The sequence below is a fragment of the Poecilia mexicana genome, unplaced genomic scaffold, assembly GCF_051168715.1.
Source record: "Poecilia mexicana isolate PSO_F unplaced genomic scaffold, ASM5116871v1 scaffold_2, whole genome shotgun sequence".
NCBI lineage: Eukaryota > Metazoa > Chordata > Actinopteri > Cyprinodontiformes > Poeciliidae > Poecilia > Poecilia mexicana.
The window spans coordinates 2,097,047-2,117,859 of record NW_028263371.1 but is presented as its reverse complement, the minus strand read 5'-3'; the positions used below and the strand labels follow the sequence as shown (position 1 = coordinate 2,117,859).

Below are 20,813 nucleotides of genomic sequence, written 5' to 3'. Positions count from 1 at the left end.
TGGGTACTCCGGTTTCCTCCCACAGTTCAAAAACATGTCAGGTTAATTGGCCTCTCCAAATTGCCCCTAGGTGTGAGTGTGTGTATGCATAGTTGTTTGTCTCTGTGTTGCCCTGCGACAGACTGGCGACCTGTCCAGGGTGACCCCGCCTTTCGCCCGGAATGTGAGCTGGAGAGAGGCACCAGCAGCTCCTGACCCCACCAAGGGACAAGGGTGTAAAGAAAATGGATGGATGTTCTGTCATCATTTAGTTGATCTAGATGCTCGGTGGGACTTGGTGAAAAATAAAATCGTCGTCAGCTTCTTATCAAAATCAGAAAACTGATGGTCTTTAATCAAACCCCAACAACACGTTTTCCTAACCAATGTGTTTGTTTTTCTGTTGAGTTGTGCAGAATCAGTGTCACATTTAGGGCGAAAAAGCTATTAAAGTAATTTACTAGCTTCTCATTTTTATGTTAAAAACATATTTTCACAGTCCTGAGATCCACAGGATGAGAAAACAGAAATGCAGCGCTCCTACCTGTTGGACCTCCACAAGTTTGTGTTCAGGAGAACACCTGGGCGGGCAGTAGGGCTTGGCCGCCAGCAGGGGGAGCGGTCTGGAGGGTGCAGATGGAAGGGAGGAGACTTTGTGTTTGGGTTGAGGTGCAGCAGCAGGTTCAGTGGGGGGCTGAGGGGCTCCTGGGTCAGGCTGATTCTTATGCTCATCATGGGGGTCTGTCAGATGGGAGGGGGGCTCAGGAAGCTGTTCCGACTGGAGCTGCTCACTGTGTGAGTTTGTGTCTTTGAGTTGGAGGGCATCTGGTTCCAAAGAGCTGCTGAGGTTCACACCAGACTGATGTTTTTCATGGCTGTCCTCTGTCTGTCCACAGCGTTCCTGTTCAGTGAGACCGTCTGTGTCCAGCTGGTTTGGATGCTCCAGCCTCTCTGAGTCACCGTCGCCTGACGTCTGGCTGTGCTCCTGCTCCGTCTGGTTCAGGAACTGGTTGGGTTTGTTGGTGCTTCTGGGCAGCTTCAGGCTGTCCAGTGTTGCATCACTGATGGTGAAGCGGAGGGCATAGCGCTGTAAAACCAAAGCTGCCTCCTCTGGAGTCGCTGCCTGTCTGTATGCTTCACACAACTCAGCTTCCCTGCGTTCTCTGAAAAACAGGAACCAAGACAATTTAAAGGGGCAGTATTATGGGTTTCCAGGCACATACTGCCATTTTATAGCACAATCATCTTCCTACTTCTTCAGTTGTCATAAAAATGCTGTATATATAAAATACAACTTACAAAGTGTCTTACTGTCTTACACTTACTTCTCCTCCACAATCTCCTTGTAAGTCTTAATGCTCTTCCTCTTATTGCCGTCCACTCCGTTCCCCTTCATCCTTTTCTCTATCCTCTTCCTCTCCTCCTCCTTTTTAATCAGCTCCTGTGATGCGCTGCGGCGGCGGTTCTTCCAGCGGGCCAGGTCCTGAGACAAAAGTTCACAGCATCCATCAGTTTCAGTCTGCTGAACGCTACCTGACGCACGCCGTTTCAGGACAAGAAGAGCCTCACATCCTGCCACTGGTCCTCCTCCTCCACGAAAGCATTGTACTGCTGGTGCATGCGTTCATAACGCGACGGGCTCAGCGAAGGGAAGTGTCCTGCCTCATCCTCGTTGGCCATGTCTCCCATACTCACACTCCTGGAAATGGAAAAAAAACTGTAAGGAAACACTGTAAGGATTTTGTCTGACAAAAATCACGTGTCGATTTTTCTTGTGTTGCACACAGTTTGGAGCGATGTGCAGCGTGCGATGATAAACAATACGCAGCCCATACTTAAAAAGCAGCAGGCAAAACAAAAAAATTACAGTGAACAAAAAATTATAGTGAACAGAAATGACTGGCAAACCCTCACCCTCCAAAAAAAACAAAAAAAAAAACAAACAGCAAGATATATTTGAACAAATTTACTGATTTCAACCTAATAATCAGAATCAGCTTCAGGTTCAGAAATGTACAAAACACTGAGTTACAAAACAAATATTTTTGGAAGTTTTCTATGTTTTTTCAACTGAATTAGGACTATTTTGCGCCACTGAATCCGAAAATGACATCCATTTTTCTCAATCAGGTCAGGTTTTTATTCTAATGTGATTTAGAGAAATCTGATCTTCTGATTGAATTGATGACATTTTTGTGACATTATCAGTTCATATCTCATCATCTGATTTTTTTAATTCAGCACATCAACATGACCCAAAACAGTTGAAAAACACCAGACAATTTTTTTTCTGTTGACCAGTGTGATCCATCCGTCCATCGTGCAATTGTTTCTGCGTTTCCACTTACCGTAAAATTGCGCAAATTGAAATGACAGTTTTTTTTCCATTGGCAGATTATTTCACTTATAATATAAGGAATTACTGACTTAAGACAAGCTTATGTATCTGGATAAAAAGTTCCTTGCATATTAGTTTTGTCTTATTTCAAGTGTACCAGTGTATATTGCATAAGAAACTAGAGGACAATTACTACAGATCTTGAGTTTTGAATGAATGAATCAAACGTTGTGGCCCAGCGGTAGAAAAGCACAGTAAGATGTGAACAGTCATGAACATGGTTCCAGCATGTTTGGGTGTTGCAAACAGTCTTTGCAGTTTATTAACCAACACGTTGACATGCAGGCCATGCATATGTCACCATGCAGGATGTCAGCGAGAGAGAGTTGGTGAAACTTACTCGTTGTCTAAGAGAAAAGCAACTCGTCGGCTCACCCTATAACAGCAGCAGAGGGGAGAGTTTGAGGATAACAGGAAGGCACGGCCTCAAAGAAGCAGGTATGGAAGGTGAAAATGAGACAAAGTTCAATTGTTTCTATCATTGATATGAAGACATGACGAGCCGAGCAGAGAGAGAGCAGCTGTGATGTCAGTGCTACTGTCCTGTTGGTCAAATCAGAGAAAAGATGAAAAATCAAACATCACTCTCACATCATTGGAGGAAGCTCATCCTCCAGCCAGCATGGTTTCTTTTCCCGCCTCATCTTCCCATCCTCGGTTTTCTCCTCCTCTCTCCCCGCCTCTACCTGCTCCTCCACCCTCCAGGTGTGAGTTGAGGGAGGACTGGGAGGACGTATAAGTGAGGAGGAGGAGGAAGAGGATGGTTCGATCGTATCGATAACGGCTGCGTCAGGGACCTGCCTCCCTGCCAGCCCAGGACACACCGGACTGGACGGGGCTTTGAAAGGCGGAGCTTCAAGTTCCGCTGCCATGGCAACAAAGCTGCTGAAATAACGATCCAATGACAGAGCCAGGATTAACAGGAAACACATCGACACTGAACTGAACTGCTACCACAAAAACTGCCAGCTCATCGCCTTGTAGGATAAGTTCACTCTGATTTTAAATCATTGTCTTCTGATTTGTTTTGAGCAAACTGGACCTTTCTGTGCTTTCAGCACGTAAAAACATTTGTTTGATCCTGACTAAAATACAGCAACAAAAACAATTGGAGATTGGTTTGATTTAAAAATTAGGAGGAGGATTAGGGCCACTGAAAAAAATAATCAGACTTTCCACATAATGCTGAGTTTAATCTCAAAATCCTGACTTTAATCCTCTGACAACAAAAATTTGGATTATGAGTGAAAAGTCATAATTCTTAGATTATGGTAAGAATTCAGAGAGAAAAAAAGTCAAAATTCTGAAAAAAAGTCAGAATTCTTGTATTTTTTTAGTGGCCATAATCCTCTTCCATACTAATACTCTTCACTGTTTTATTCTATGACTTGGACTGAATTTCCACTGAATTTTACAGATTGGATATAATTAAATTAATTTTTTACTGAACTGAACTGAATAATTAGCATGTTTAGATTATCTTGATGTAAGAATCATTATTTTTTTAATTCATACAAATACCCAATCAGATAATCACAGACGTGTTATACCGTATTGTGAGCGGAGTGAACTTATCCTTTAGGAACAGCAGGGGTTTCATTGTGATTCAGTTCTGAAACATTAAACCCAGACAGTTTCACACCGAGCTGAAACCCAGCTGCCAAAGTCATGCCAACCAACGCCGGAGTTAGTGATCCAACAGCTTAAGAGCAGAACCATGTTAGAACTAAAAAGAGCTCATAGTTTCCATTAATCCATATGATCAGAGATCAGCTATCAAGCACTCCTGCAGCAAACCAGAACCAGTCAGTTCATTCAGAAATCAGCAGGAAACCCTTCAACACACCACACCTGCTCTGTCAGGTACTCTAGTTTGAACTGAAGTGGATTAGAAACACACCGGCCGTGTCTTCATTCCATCTCAGGAAATACCTTCCTCCGTCCATGTCTGCTCTGAGTTTGGACGAGTTGCCTGACTGCTTTGCTGCAGTCTCTGAACTGATGTTGTGTCTGACCGACCCAGGGACCGGCAGGAACTGATTGAAGCCCTGATTTCCTCTGAAGATGGCCGCTTTCTGGAATGTCCCGCTTCTCCGAGCCACCATGTCGTCTCTGTCCAGATCAGGGATGTTCTTGTCTCTATCGGACTCATTGGGTTGGCCTTCAGTTTGGGTCGTTGCTCTGATTACTGGGCGGTGAGGTGTTTCTTCTGGGATTCTGGGCCGCTGGCTGGCCGCTCTAAAGCAGAACAGTCTGAACTGAAGTAACTAAAACACCAACGATGAAGAAGCAGGCAACACCATTCCGGTTAGCGGCTTCAGCACCCTGCTAAACACGGCAAACATCCGTTTTCAGCCCACCTGGTGCCGATGAGCACTTCCTTGTTGCTAGGAGAAACAGCATCAGTGGCAACTTCCCCTCGGCTGCTCCACCCAGACCCAGGTGGAGGCAGGAAACGCCTGAAATCTGCGGAGCCAGCTGTTTGTTTTAGGAAAGCACCTGTCCTCCTGGCCATCATGTCGTCCTTCTGAAGGTCGGGGATCCGCTCCTCTTCCTCCTCTTCGTCTTCTGCCTCTGCTCTCTGCTCGTACAGAGCAAAACGAGCGTCTATCTCGGCAGCTGTAGGGGTGGGTTCGGCCGACCAGGGTCGGTGTTCCGCAGGGGGAGGGGAGGATGCACATCCATCCATGACAACACTATAGCATACAGCAGCAGAGATGGGTGACTGACCCACAAACTGTCGCAATGATCCGCATAACACACAAAGAAACAGGTTAAAAGGAGAGCAGGAAGCAGAATAAATAATAATAATAACAAATAATAATAATATGTTCTGCTTCTCCAAATTATGGAAAACTACCTTAAAGTGGAAAAATCCCAAAACAAGTCCAAGAAATAATACATCTCCTAGAGTTGACTGTAACTCTGATAGGGATTAAAATTATGTTTGAGGTTAATAATTAAACATATTCCTTCTGGAAATATCCATGCACACATCTACCACGCCTGGTAGCAGACTGGGAGATAATTTAGATGGTTAAGGTAGTATCTTATTATTGCGATTCAGCGGCTTGTTTAGACGACACTGGAGTTTCTTACACGGTGTTACACCACATTCTGTGACCACCGTATTGTGATCGTACAAGGCACTGTAGCATTTTAACACTATGCTACGCCAAAAAACAAACAAAAAAAAACAAAAAACAAAAAGTAAGCTTTGCGGTAATGAGGGTGCGGGTAAAATAAAGAAAAATCCGAACCAAGAATAAAAACTAAAATAAAAAGTCGAAAAAAAAGAAAGAATAAAACCTAACATTTTACCACTAATATGACAACTATTATGAAAATATAGACAATCACAGAATATGACTTCTTTTTTGAAACCAGGTCTCACAATAAAACTTTTCTGTAACACGTCCCGTAGAAGTGTGAATTAGTACTCCACAAGTGTGAGAGCGCACATGCGCAGACGTAGGCAACAGGTTTTATTCTACGCATGAACAGGCAGACAACAAAAACAATGGTGGATAGTATATTAATGTTGTGCAGTATTGTAATCTGTTCACAATCCTGTCGAATATTTTCTGACAGGAAATCAGAAATCTTATACGAGTACGCCATTCATGGGAGACTGTAACCAATAGGATTAGAATGCGGTGGAAGCTCAGGGTCAAAAGCGCATGCCAGTTCGACAACATGCTAAAATCACAGCGCCATATAGTGGCCTGGCTGATAACTACAGCCGACTCAACTACAGCGGTCTCGCAAACGCAGCCTAAAACATGCAGGATGCCAGCCCCCGAGCAGCAGATGAATGAAGCACTGAAGCCTCGCTAAAGTTTGGACACCCCCTGAATTATTTACAGTCACATCTTTCAAATGTTTCGGGCGAGAGGTGGGGTACACCCAGTCTGTCACAGGGCACTAAGAAGAACATGTTGAGTTAAATTATTGTATTTAAAATGTTGCATAATTTTAGCCATTTAAAGCTGCAGCTGTAACTTTTATAGAAAAACGTCCCTATGTGTATATGAGGCAGATAACCTGTAAAAAGATCAATCTCCTTGTGCTGCTATTGTCGTCTCAAGAAAACAACTGATCCCGCTCATAAACAACCAATTAGAGTCAGGTGGAGGATTTTAATCAATCTCGTGAACGTGCTGCTAAATGTGCTAATGGCGGAGAATCAACTTACTTAGCACTCACTAAGGCTAGTCAGACATGCTAGAAAACTAGCCTAACATGCTAGTTAGCCTAGCATGGCTTCTCCCCATCAGGCATGGGAAGAAGCTCCATTGTAGCAGAGAGGAAGGTGGTTGTTGGAAAGGGTAAGAGTATGCACTCGGGCATGATTGACAGCGCTAAGACCCGCCTCCTGGCTCTGATTGGTTGTTTCAATTACATCACTGGGAGGAGGCAGAGGAGCTTGATTTTTTTCATATTATCTTTCTCATGTCCTACTGTCACCACATAGTGACAATTTTAACAAATACATAAAAATATATGTATATTTTTTATAAAAGTTACATACTGCAGCTTTAATTAAGACCCATCAGGTGCCTGATTCTTCTTGTAGTTCTGCATGCGTTTGTGCAGCTTTGTTTCCTACTGAAACTACAAGCAGGTCAATGCAATGCAGAGCAATTCAGAAGTGCTTTCAAAATACATGAGGTAGTAAAGGGAAATTTGTCATTAGGACCCTGAAACATGAGGCAATAAGGGGAAAAAGCAGTGTCCTGACTGACTACTCTATGAGTAAAGCAACAGAAAGGGGCCAGTGCTGCTCAGAGCAATGCAGGCTGCTCTGGGCTTGGGGCTCATCATGTTTGGCCTTGTCCGTACCTGCGATTCCCCTCTGAAAGCCAGGAGCTCAGGTCAACGGTAGTCATTGATACCGCTGCTTTGGACTGGAGTCGTCTAATTGACTCTGGCTCCTCCCCTCCTCCCGCTGTGACTGCCTCTGTCGGCTGCTCGATCTCAGTCAGACCCCCAAAGGTCACAACCCTGCCATGACCTCGTCCAGCCTTTGCTGATCCGCTGATTCCGTAAGTTCTCTGCAGACAAGCCTGACACACGGGGGCTGCCCTATCCTCACTGTAGATGCGGTCTCACAAGTTAAGAGAAGGAAACACACACACACATACACAGAGGCACAGGAAGCAGACGGGGACAGGGCGGAGGAGAAATCATGGAAAAGAAGATCAGACTTTGAAGACAAAAGCTTGATGAGGTTGAAATGTTTAGTTAGACGGGAAGCGGTGGGTGAACAGAGGACAGAGCATGGGGTTTTCTGTTTGGATCACTTCAGCACACAAACACACTTCGCATTTCTATCTCTTCCACTATTAGGTAGCCGCATTTTCCTCCTCACTGCTGCTCGGCTGGAGCACAAAACACCCCTTTATCCTGTTCCTCATGTCGCAATGAGATCAGCACAGAGACAGAAACAAGGCCGGAGCAGTGCTCTCAGACACACACAATTACGCACACACACGCCAGCTAATTCCCTGCTCCTTTTAATGCCAGTTGAACGAGAATATAGAGAAGTGGAAAGCTCCAATGACAATTAAAATGTGTTTAGAAAGTTGAAACTTCTGAATGTGTGCCTTTAATGATTACTAACTACATGTTTGGGGTGTAAACAAGACACTGCAGTGGTTATCTTGGGATGAATCATTTCTGTTGATTGATAATGACACAGATGAACACATGTGCAATTCATTGCACGTGTGTTCATCGCAATGCATTGTGGTGCTGGTTTGATAGGCGTTTTCTCTGGGGGAAAAAGGAAACCGGAAAAAGTTGCAATTCTTCATCAACTGGAAGAAAAACTAAAGGTGTGAAAACGCCCTCCGTCTCACCTGACCAAATATTCTCCCTAACGTCCAATTACTCTACATGTTTACATTTGTGATGGTAGTTGGTATAAAAACTGTTTTCTCCTTCCGTGTGATGGTTGTTATGGAAACCTTGCCTCTCTGCATGCTGGTTTTTTTGCTGCCGTTCTTTGAGATACGTCCCTCCCTCACCGCCTCCTCTCTGTGCGTGGGGGGAAGATGAATTTGAGTCATCGTAAAGCCTCCCCCCACAGTTTCCACTGGTTTTAAACTTTGTTTTTATTATTAGGTGAGTAGCAGTCGTCTTGATGCCATTTCCTGATTCAGAAAGATGAGTGCACATCTATCTTACAATAAAAGTAAAGAACAGCAAATCAATCATCCAACCAATGAAAAAAGTTGACACAAACTATTGGTTGGATTTTCCTAAAATGTTCAGTAAGATATTAAAGTTCAGCAACAAAAGATGGACACATTTTAAGGCTTGGCTAAGTGTGGAGAGTCTGTGTCTGTATGTAGCTAACTGATACTCTAACTCACATTCAAGACTCAAATTCACTATTAGAGCTTTCACTTTGCATTCATTTACGGAAGCATTAGCTATTTTTAAAGGTAATTTAACACACACACACACACACACACACACACACACACACACACACACACACACACACACACACACACACACACACACGCATACACACACACTCGCACAGATAGATATGATACAGTCATGTGAAAAAAAGAACACCATACAGCATTCCGGGCGAGAGGCTGGGTACACCCTGGACAGGTCGCCAGTCTGTCGCAGGACTTTAACAACTCTGCAAAGTTCAAATTATATGCTAAAAGTGGTCTTAATAAACCTTCAAACATTGCCATAGGATCTACAGCAGTTACTGTCAAGTCTTCTGGAATAATGCTCTTAGGGCAGAGGAGTCTAACCCTGAATTATTTAGATACTAAAGCAGAGGAAATATTGGGTATGAATCAAACAGAGCACTCCAGGAAAAGAAGCATTGAGGTCAAAGTGTCATGGTTTGGCTGGACCTGGACAGCTCATCATCATACGACCCACCATGAATCTCAGCAGGTATCAGAACGGAGCACCGACTCATACTAGGACATCCAGCCAGGACTTCCTGAAAAGTCCTGGACCAATCCAAGCCAACATCCTGATCTCCTTGAGAAACCCTTCAAACATCTCCCAGCTGTAAGTGCGGAGTGGGTCAGACTTTCCTCAGGCTGACGTTAGAGATGGTGGAAGGCTATAGAAGTGTCCAACAAGGGGTAAGACTATGTATTAGGGAGGTAGGTTGTCCTACATTATTTTTTATCAAACACATGAAGTGGTATCGTGTCTAGTGAGTAAAAAATAATAATTTTTACAATGGTTACCTGTGATTAATCACTTTCTTTAACTGAGACAAACAAAAGAAGGACTAAATTTTGATGCGTTTGTGAACATTTCTTTTGAAAAACTCATTGTTTTAATGGGGTGTCCTAACTTTTTCACCTAACAGTACATCCCTGACATACAGCACTGAACTACTCTCATACAGGCAGTGTGTTTGGCACCTTGGTTCAGTCATCCTGAGCCTCTCCCACTTCTGTACATCAGACGGACTCATGGAGGAGGAAACAAAGCTCATTGGTCCGTCCCTCTGAGGGAGGGGCCTGCTTTGGCCCCGCCTACGAGCCAGGTCATCTCTCTGCTTATTTGGCATCGTCTTATCTTTTCCCTCTTCTGCCTCATCCTCCTCTTCCTTCAGGGAGGGGTTGTCTTTACGGGTTATGATGTCACAGACCGCTTCCTTCTCGCTGTAAAATCCATAGCCACAGGCGATAAGCGGGGAAACGTTATCCATCAGAGTTAAGCATATGTCAACCACCGATATATGTTACTGGACTGGACATTACGTGACTTATGTGCCACTCGTGCGCCATTACTATGTATTGAGTCAGGAATATCAGTGATCGGGGAAAATAAAACAATAATGCAAAGAATGTGAAAAAGGGAAGCAATGTTTTCCTTTTAATTGTCAACACTATGCCAACTAGATCACAAGATACAAGGGAATCCCATTTTACAGGTCAGGAAAAGGTTTTAATTTTTAAAAAATATAGAGAAGCTTTAAGGTTAAAATCAAGCTAGTTATGCTAGCTTGACTTCCAAATATAATAACTAGTTGCTGACTAGTTATGCTAGCTTAATATGTACTGTGCAGGTTGGTGTTGTTTTGGTTCAGTTAACAGAAAAATGAGGTGACCAACACACCTACTCTCTGACAGATAATCAGGAGAAGAGGTGTTTAAATTGAATAATCAATCAGCGCTGTACTCAGACCATCCCTTATTGATAATTACAATGTAAACATCAAACATCAATGTAAACATTGAGCCCATTACATAAAACTGTAATGGGCTCAATGTTTTGGGGTTTTATGTACTTTTTGTGGGGGAAATGTTTTTGTGTTTTTTGATGTCGATTCATGATACACTTGAACATAATCTCTCCCCTGCCAGCTAGTGGAGTTGTTGTCAGTTCATTGCCATGACAACGTGTCTGCATGCAGAGTAAAGCTGACATAGGCTGAGTTTCCATTAACCACAAAACTGTGCAACTTGAAATGACCAAAAACAAAAATGGACGACGGGAAGTGGTAGGAGGATGATGGTTTGTTTTTGGTTTTTTTCAGATAATCTGCAGCCGGATCCACCAGAGCTCTCACAGCATCACACAGTTCATAAAATGTTGGTGTCATTTAAACGTGTTGAATCCATAACTATGTTCATGTGTGATTTTAGTTTAACTTCTTATTTAATGGAAACACCAAAGTTGCAAAATTGTGTTTTTTAGACTTTAGCAGAATGTAGACAAAGTTCTGCACACATTTGTGATGGAAATGCAAATACAGAGACAGAGAAAAGGCAGAATACAAGTGGTTAAAAGTTGTTTTACATCTGTTTATCTGTATTATTTTCCATCGTTGTGGTGCACTGCAGCCGTTGTAATTCCTAAAAGTTCAATAAACAATAAAAAGCTGGACTAAGAGCCTTGTTTGTTTGTTGAAGGTGGCAATAGCCATTACAATCATTAAGAAGGATGAAATATTTTATAAAGCATAGGAGCCATAGTTTGTTAAATCTTAACAAACTATGGCTCCCTCAGCAGCAAATATGTCAAATTAAATTACTGACCAATATAAAAGAGAAATCCTCTTAGTCCTCCCTTGCATCTTGACAGAAACTAAACTGTTTATAGATTTATCTATCAAGGGTGAATACATTTTTTACATATAAAAACATAGTTTACAGAAATCGGATAAGAAAAATATCACTGCAACCGATTCCTGGACAAGTCTGGTTTTGTTGACATGACTCAATGCATAGTAATGGCGCCTGTAGGTGCACGTCACTTGCAATTGTGGCTAATAGGCGCTATCCAGTATCCAGTAAAGTATATTGATGTTGTCAACCAGTGGACAAAGGAGATATTTATTATTGGTTTGGAGAAAATGGAACACATGAGACCCTAGCTGACCTGATCTCCATCTGCTGCAGGGTCTGCTGTGAGGCTCGCCTGATGCCCTCCCAGCGCTCTCTGTCTCTGGTGGTGCAGGCTGGAGGAGGGACGAACTGATGGACCCTGGAGTTACCTGGGCTCCGGTGGACTCGTCGGGATGCCAAGTCGTCTCTGTGGACATCGGGAACCCTCCTCGTCTCCGAGTCCTGCTCCCCGTCGGAGGAGGAATCACAAGCCGGACTGTGGGAGCTCAAAAATTCATTTTCAGAGCGAAGAATGATGTTCGGAGACGGTGACCTCGTTTCTTTTTCCTCCGTTATCGCAGTGCTAGGGGTCGCAGAGGGGACGATGGACATTTTCAGAAAGCAGAACACACCTCCGGTAACATGAATCAATCAGCAGCAGGAACATGCGGGTCACTTGGGACAGTCCTGTTGGTTAGTTTCTCTTCACAAAATCAGGAATCAACCAAAACAGGAAGCATTTAACTCAACACCAAACCACCTTCTCTAACATCAAATCCATGACTCATCCACCCTGTGACACAAACCTCATCGTGATGAAGCTCCACAAGCCACAACATCAGCTTAAGCCAAACTCTGTCAACACAACTAATTAGTGAGGAAAACCAGGCGCAGCAGCCGAGCCTCTCATGCCTGTTCGCCCTGACCTGTTGTAGCGAACGGCAGCAGGAAGAACCTTAATTCCTGCCTTCTTCAACTTCTCCAGCCTCCTCTCCTCCAACACCTCCAAGTCCTCTCCCTGTTTCAGTTTTTCGGCCTGGCTTTCAGGTGCCCAAGTCACCGTTTTGGGGGGTTTCTGCTGAAATCCGGTTCGTTTGGTTTGTTCTGGAATGGTTTGAAGGTGACTGAGGAATGGAGTGTGATGGCAGGGGACAGATTAGGGGTTGAAGACCTCACACCTGTGGAATTCTTCTTCTTTTTTTTTTTTTTCTAACCTCTACAGAAAAGCATTTGTTTTTCCTTAAATAGCTCAGATTGTTTTCTTGGTCATTACCTCCTCTGCTCTCCTTCCTCTGGGTGTTGTTTTCGTCGCGGGGTCGGGATGTAGCAGCTGGCGTTGGCTCGGTTTGGAAGAAACTGGTTGAAGGGAACCGGGCATCTGGAGTCGCTGCTGGCTGTTCTTCTGGCCAACATGTCATCTTTCCGTACGTCGGGTTTCCTGCTGGGAGCGTCAGCCTCCGAGTCGCTGCCGCGTCCTGGGGATCAGGGTGTTAGAAACGCATCAGTTATGCATAAAACATTCTGCTAACCACTGAACACAACTAACAAGTATAATAGCAATGCATGCGATCAGTCTAAAAAGATTAACACGTTAATATTACGTTATGCAGATTAATCACATTATATATTTTGTGCATTAGGGCCACTATAGATACAAAAAATGAGGAGTAGGACATTTTGGCAAAAAATCTTGGAAATGTTTAGATTAATCTCAGACATTTTCTAGAAAAAGAAGAAGGAATTTTCTGAATTTGAAAAGTTGAAAATATGCTAGGAAAAAAATCAGACATCTTGAGATTAATCTTATAAATGTTCTAGAAAGAAAAAACTAGAAAATTTCTGAGTTTCAAAAGTTGAAAATTGGACTTTTGTAGCTCAGAAATTTCCAAGCTTTTTAAAAGAGTTTTTTATATTTTAATCTCAAAATTTCTATGTTCTCTGGCGAAATTTACTCCTCCTCCTTTATGCTTTTTCTGTCTACAATGGCCATTGTAATTTTGACGTAAAAGCCCTCAGTGGGTTGTCTTTGTCACAGCAGTGTGTTACACAGTTCAATGCAGAGCTGAGAATGTTAAGAGAGTCAAGCTGGCGTGTTCAGCTGCAAATTTTGCTTTAAGAAAAGAGTTTGGATTAAACCAAGGTGCTATGTACATATTGCAACATTGAGTTATCCTTCTGCTGAAACACAGGACACACTTCCTGCTAAAGAGCCCCCTGGTGGTTGAAGAAAAATCCACATATAAACCGGAAAATACAATAAATGAAAAAAAAAAAAATCTGAACGCTTTCTGGTATTGTTCAGGGGGCCGGACCAAATGTGGAGGCGGGCCGGATCCGGCTCGCGGGCCGTAGCTTGGGGACCCCTGCTCTAGAGTGTGATTAATCTGATTACATTTTATATTCAGTTGGCAGCACTAATAACTTATCTGTAGAACTGATCAGGAAGAAATGTGCAGCAAAGTTTTTATAGTCAGTTTATTTGTGTAGTGTCATAAGCGGTGGTTGTGGTGAGGATATGGACCCAGAAGGTAAGTGAAAATGATGACTTTAATGATGGTATCCAGAAGACAGAGAACAGCACGGGGAAACAGGCAATGCATGACAAGGATCCAACGAGAGACAAAGACAACAGGTGGGTTTAAATACACAAGGGGTAATCAAGGGAATGAGACACACCTGGGAAACAATCAACAGAGAAGACGCAGAGACAGACTCACAGGGAACAGGACTACACAGAAAAAAACTCAAAAATAAACACACAGAAACACGGATCATGACATGTAGCATCTGGTCCTCTGCTGTTCTCTCCCCACTGCTTCTCACTCTGCACACCTCAGACTGTCACCATGAATCAGAGTCCTGCCATCTGCAGAAATACTTAAACCACTCTGCAGTTGCGCTGTGTATCAGAGATAGACAAGAAACTGAGTACGAATGCTTTTTCCATAATGAGAAATAAACACGTCGACATTAAGAATGAGAACAGACTGGACCAGGGAGGCAGCAGTGAGGCTCAGAGGAGAGCGGACCTCCTGACTTTAAAAAATTTGACTTTGGTATCTTGAAATTAGGCCTCTGTCTCTTTAAGAAACTCTTGCTCTTTCTAGAACTTTGTCTTCAGGAAGTCATCACAACACCTCTGCTCTAAACCCTTTAACAACATGAGCTCAGCTGATGCTCAGTTCCACCAGGTGTTTGCTAATTGCTGCTGGCTAGTCTGAAGGAGCTGAATGGGGGAGTCACACGGGAGGACTGTGTCTTGGGCAGAGCTCGGTCCACCCAGCATTTTGCACAGCTTAAATGGTTGCCATGGGAGATTCAAGGATTTCTCAAACATACATGAAAGAACATGAAACATTCCAGATATGTTAACATTAGAACATCACATAAGGCTAAAACAAGTCAATTTTACATAATACTGTTCCTATAAGCACAACACACCTCTAACCAGAACCACAAAGCCTACAAATGTAGACTGGACTTTGAATCGGTCTGCAGATGGTCAGTGAATATAGCAGGAAAAGTCCTAAGTGGGCAACCTAAATTAGTACACACACGCACGCACGCACTGTGATGTCCAGCAGTTGTCTGCCCTCAGCCTTAGTTAGTAGTCACCTTATGCCAAGGGTAAACCTAAACATGGACTGCTGTGGAGGAGAGCAGTCCATGTATTTATGGGTAAACAGTTTCGTGTTTACAGGAATAGCTCAGCATTCCTGAACTTTGTTTCCAGAGCTGTTGAAGACAGTTTCTCCTGTTCTCTTGAGTGGGCTTTAAACAAAAAAAGTTTGAAACTAGACAGCAAGCAGCAGCAAGAAACCTGTTAATGACTCTCTAGGAAAAAACGTCACAGATGAAAAGCAGCTGGTATAATCTTGGGGTTTTTGGGGTGTTATTATATGTTGTGTTTGTACTTTACTTTTGTCCTTGTGGTTTATTTAACTTCAAAAGGTCTTGACATATTTAATTCATTATTATTACTTAGAAGTTGTTGCTATAGCAGTTTATCTTATTCTTGTGTTCTGTTTCTTGTATGTTTGTTTATTTCTGATTATTTGACAGGTTTTCTTCTTGGTATTGCAAATAAAAACATGCCACCAACCATCGCTGTTGCCTCGATTCACAACATCAGGAGAGGGGCTGTGCTGCGAGCGGGAACCAAAGGAATCCAGACTGAAGAAGCAAAAGCAGAAAAAAAAATCCCCAAAAGGATATAAAATATTTAACTTTAAAAAAAATAACATAGTTACATTTACCTAAATGTGAAAGCAGCTTTTGTGTTGACAAGATGGCTGACATCTGACCTGTCAAGAGAATTGTCCCGAGTGTGTTGAGGCGGAGAGAGAGACTCGCTCCTCTCCGAGTCCCAGCAGTCGTAGCCGCTGTCTCGAACGCTGCGCTTCTGAGAGCTGTCGCCGCCATCATCACTTTCCTGCAGAGACAGGAAAACGTCAACGGACAACCAGACAACAAAAGCTGTCCCTGCCTTAACAATAAAACTGGACTTCAAGTCTAATACCACTCTTCTGAAACAGAGCACCATTCAACAGTAAATGTTCCTTTCACTGAACCGAAATTTGTTGTGTTTTTTAAAATAGCCTTAGCTACAAATGCATACATGTTGATAGGAGTACCAAAGTTTAAATATCTGCCACTTTGAAAATCCTTAAATGTGAAGGTTTATGAGTCCTTCCTGCTGATAAAATGTTTAGTCATGCAGCACAACCCCTCTGCCAACCATTGCTGTGCACTGCCGACCAGCTAAGTCAAAGAAGGCTGTTATGTTTTTTACTCAACTAAATTACAGGGTTTTTATTCATAATCTTTACGTGGGTGAATGTGTCAAAGTCAAAATAACAAAGAAAACAATATAATTATTATAACAATAGCAACTAATAATGTTACATTGTTAATTTTATTCAATATTTGTACCATTTTGTTATGTCCTCTCAGATGCCACTGGACCTGGTCAGCCACTGGACCTATTGATGTTACATTGGTTCTTGAACTCCTAATTGAACAAATTAAAGTTGTGTTGTTTTTACAAGGTGGACCAAGCTTGTGAACCTGTTGGTGTATTTAAGTGTGCTGTTCTAGTGCAGTTATCAGGTAAATTTGTAATTCGGTCCATTTATGTATGTGCTTTAAAAGACAGAAGCATTTAAGTAAATTCAGCTCTGCTCTCCTGCATCCTCCTTCAAACAGGAGGATACAGAAAAACATCTGTATCGGTATTGGAAATGAAAAATGTAAAATCTAATGTAGTGAATATTGTCTGGAAACAGACATGTTGTTCCATGTTGTGTTGGTATTCCAGACTCTTCCAGGTGTTTTCAGACTAGTTGACTCACCAGCTTCATTTGAGCCAGAAGGCCTTCAAACTCTTTCAGGTTCAGATTAGGACCGGTATAGGAAGGACACCCACTGGCAGCTTTTCCAAGCCAGAAAACCGTGTTCAGCACCTGACAGGCAGACATGCAACATTTCCTTCATATCTAGAAGTGAGAGGGGAATGAATGTGAGAGGACGGGGGGCCAACTGGAAACAAGGACTTACATTTTTTAGTTTGCGGCTGCAGTCAGAGTCCCTGAAAACATTGAAGTATGTCATACATTATGCAATTTATAATTCAAGCGTTTAAAAAAAAATCCCAGAGAATTGGTTATGTACTTGAGATTAGCGCGTATGGAAGTATCCTGTAAGTCCCCCGGGTCAAACAGCTGGGAGCCCTTCAAGCCCAACTCCTCACAGCCCCGGAGAAAGACTGACAGGTTGTCCTAGAGGGAGCAGCAGGGGACCAGAGGCAGTTAGCACCAATCAGGAGGCTGCTGTACTGGGCTCAACATCATGCTGCAGAGGCGTCCTCTTACCAGCCCGGCGATGGGGGTGGGCAGTCTGTTGATCTTCTTCACCAGTCCGGGTTTGATTGCACTCAGCAGCCTGTGGAGGAGGGGCAGGAACAGAGTCTCAGTCCGTGGGAGTTATTGCTACGTCAGGCGTCAGAAAACAGAGAGTGATGTCAGGAGCCCTACTCGCATAACAGGATGCCGTTCTCTAGCGCGCTGCGGAAGTCTTTGTCTCCAAAGCTCTTCCCTGTTGCAGCCTGCAGAGGGAGGACAGGAAGACATGAGGCAGAAGAAAAGGAGACATTTGTTCACGCAGCAGACAAGAAAACAACAAAGTCCACACATGTTTGTACAGGTTTATCAGGAAAAAAAAGACTTTCAAACTTTCAGTTTGTGGAATAATCTGTTGACAGGACAAACATTAGATTTCCACTCCGTACATCAAGTCCTTATGGAAGAGTGAGGCTGGACAATAAATCAATAGTAATAATAATAATACAGACAGACACGTGATTAATATCAACAAATATGTCCGACAGATTGTTCAATGACTTCACTGAACTCCAATTCAGAACTGCACATTTTCTCCTGTTGTTGCTCTTCTATACAGGCTGCATTCTAAAGTGCAAAAGAAGGCGTTGTCCTGGCGACAGATTCTCCCACCTGAGCGGTGGCTCTCTGCATCTCCTCCAGAGTTACCATGGACCTTTTGCCTGCTTTTCTGATCCTGTCTGACCCGTCGGGTGAACAGAGCACCGTGAGCAGTCAACGTTTGGCATGTTGTTTTCTAATTTTAAAGGGACAGTATTATGTATTTTCTATTAGCCACATAAAACCATTTTAATCACACAATCAAGTAACTCTGTTACCTTCACTTGTCATAAAAACACTGCATATATCAAATATGACTTAAAAGAACTTTGACTTCATAATTTAACTTCTCAAAATTGGGCCTGTGTCTCTTTAGGTAGATCCTGGTCTTTCTGAAACTCTGCTTTCAGGAAGTCATCACAGCATGGCTTCTCTATTAACCTTTAACAAAGTTTTTACCAGTTTTTCACCAGTAAAAACATAATGAGGTCATCAGATGTGCAGTTCTACCAGGTGTTTGCTAATCGCTGTTGGCTAGTCTGAAGGGACCTGAGGGGGAGAGCTGCTCTGTAATAAGGAAGCTTGGAAACTGCAGCTCAGAAGAGTTTTGTCCTCCACTGAGCTGAACGCAATCATTCTGCTGCGTTTTGCACAGTAAACAGAGTCTACACAGTTGGACTCTATTTACTGACTTTTCTTAGAAAGAGATGGAAAAGCATGTCTTCTTTTCATTCCATTTCATGCACCACTTTGTCTTGATGTCTCACCTACAATCCCAATGCACACATTTAAGTTTGTAAAAGGGTCAAGAGGTGCAAATATTTTTGCAGTGCATCTGATTTTTTTTCCATATGTGGGTCAGATGAAAACACAAAACATTATTACTTCTCTGTAGATCTGATTTAAATTCTGCAATTTAATCTCCTTTGCCTTGGATTCATACACTGTGACTGACTGACAGAGGAACCTGCTGCTTCCCCATTGGCCCTCCCTCCTCTCGACATTTTGCATCAGTGGAGACAAATTAAAGCGATTCCAGGTCAGTGAAACACTGCTTCATGTCCTCATTTCATTCTCTCTGAAATGCCACCACACATAGCCTCAATCCCCCAACCTGGACTACAGTTGGGATTCATTGCAGTGCAGCAGGAGAGTGAGCGAGCTAACGGCGCTATCCTGCCAAATCATCAGCCCACATACTCACGCAAGGAAACAGAGAGGAGGAGAGAGATCTCAATGGCTGTTGTGTAACCGGCGGCCGAAGATTAAGGGGAAAAGGAGAGAGGCTTGACTGATGGCATTTAGAAGTCTAATACAGATTAGCTCAGATTATGGTTTGCACCCAAACTGTGACTTTTGCTGGATCACGGTTCATTAACAACAGCGATCGACTAATATGGATTTTTAGCAGTTGGTGGAAATTAATAAGAATGCATGATTGTATGGGGGAACTTTTCTTTAAAAAATATGAGCATTATCTTCAGTTTATGAGCTGAAATCCGCACTATCCCTCCCAGATATGTCAAATTTATTTACATAGCATTTTTAAAAACAGGTTTAAAACTGCACCAAAGTGCTGTGGATATAGTACTTCTCTCTCACCCTCAAAAATATTTACTTTGGTTCAGTGCTCGGAATTAATGGGTCTTCAGGAAATATCTTGTGAGTTCTGGACTTCCCAGTTTAATATCCTCAATAAAGATACAAACCTAAACTAGAGAGTGAGTTTTCACTGTTTCTTCTTGGAATGGAGAGGCAGCTCTGCCTGGTAAAAGCTTCAGACAACGGCGTGACGTTACACCACTGCTAACCTGCTGTACTTCCAGCGTTAGCTCTGTGAGTACCAGTCAACCTGAAGAACATTTGCAGACTTAAAGCTCAGACAATAGACTAAAGTCAGCCCACATCTTCAGTTATTACAACTAAAAACTAGCAATCAGGCCTGAAATCTGGGTGTAGTGATGGACTCAGATCTGAACCTTCAGAGTCACATGAAGAACATTTCTAGAATTAGAGGACTAATATCTCAGCAAGATCTAGAAAAACTCATCCACTGTCAGGACTCTGGATTTTTGGGTTGGGTTTAGCTTTTCATCTTTATCATTATGTTTTAGTTTTCTTTAGGTTAGCCCTTAATGGTAATTTTAGTTTTATTATTTGAGGTTATTTATTGTGGTTAAAATTATCTTGTTATTGCTTTTCTTATTTCAGCCTTCCTGTGGTGTTTCTAGTTATATTTATTTCATCAGCCTAGGTTCGGTTATTCTTACATGTCTGAGTCTAGGCATACCTTCCTTTAGTGGTTCCAGTTAAATTATTTCTTTGTTAGTCCTTCTAGCGTCCCTGTAGTGTTTCTAGCTTTTCTTATCTGGTTACCTTAAGTTTAGTTCCTTTATGTCTGCATCCATGCCCATCATCCTTTAGTAATCCTAGTTAGGTTATTTCTTAAGTCCTTCCAGTTTTCCCCTGTAGTGTTTCTAGTTCTCTTTGTCACTTTATGTTTAGTTAGTCTTTTTGTCTGAATCTATGTCCATCTTTCTTTAGTGATTCTAGTTAGGTTACTTCTTTGTTTAGTCCTTCTAGTTACCCTACCTCTATGTTCCTTAGTTCTTTTTGTTGTTAGATCAGCCTTGTTTCTGTTTAGATTGTTTTCCCTCGTGCCTTTTTCTCTTCTAGTTTATCAGGTTTTCTTTAATCTTAGTGTTTCTTTAGTATTAGAAGTATTTTCAGCTCCCTGATGTTTCCTCCCTTTGGTTTTCCCCAGCAGATCTTCTTAGCCTCCCTGTGCCACCTGCAATCAGTTATCTCATCTAGCTAGTTCCACTGTTCCATTTGCTACCTCCCAGTATTTAAGCTCCTCTATCTCAGTCACAACTTGCCAGTCTGTAATTG

The 20,813-nt window shown here is 42.6% G+C and overlaps 1 protein-coding gene across 1 annotated transcript in view; it reads right to left on the bottom strand.

Annotated features, from left to right (window-relative positions):
- LOC106926678 (uncharacterized) overlaps nt 1-20,813 on the bottom strand; it is a 36,331-nt gene that overhangs the window by 7,942 nt on the left and 7,576 nt on the right. The window contains exons 2-20 of the mRNA XM_088008842.1: nt 17,517-17,587; nt 17,355-17,424; nt 17,155-17,261; nt 17,041-17,071; nt 16,836-16,946; nt 15,789-15,916; nt 15,587-15,657; nt 12,758-12,959; nt 12,411-12,608; nt 11,759-12,067; nt 9,793-10,035; nt 7,220-7,471; nt 4,738-5,073; nt 4,310-4,615; nt 2,969-3,262; nt 2,718-2,753; nt 1,549-1,678; nt 1,305-1,462; nt 524-1,142 (exon numbers count right to left, since the gene is read on the bottom strand). Coding sequence (XP_087864968.1) covers nt 524-1,142; nt 1,305-1,462; nt 1,549-1,678; nt 2,718-2,753; nt 2,969-3,262; nt 4,310-4,615; nt 4,738-5,073; nt 7,220-7,471; nt 9,793-10,035; nt 11,759-12,067; nt 12,411-12,608; nt 12,758-12,959; nt 15,587-15,657; nt 15,789-15,916; nt 16,836-16,946; nt 17,041-17,071; nt 17,155-17,261; nt 17,355-17,424; nt 17,517-17,587 — 3,672 coding nt within the window. The remainder of the gene's footprint in view (nt 1-523; nt 1,143-1,304; nt 1,463-1,548; nt 1,679-2,717; nt 2,754-2,968; nt 3,263-4,309; nt 4,616-4,737; nt 5,074-7,219; nt 7,472-9,792; nt 10,036-11,758; nt 12,068-12,410; nt 12,609-12,757; nt 12,960-15,586; nt 15,658-15,788; nt 15,917-16,835; nt 16,947-17,040; nt 17,072-17,154; nt 17,262-17,354; nt 17,425-17,516; nt 17,588-20,813) is intronic.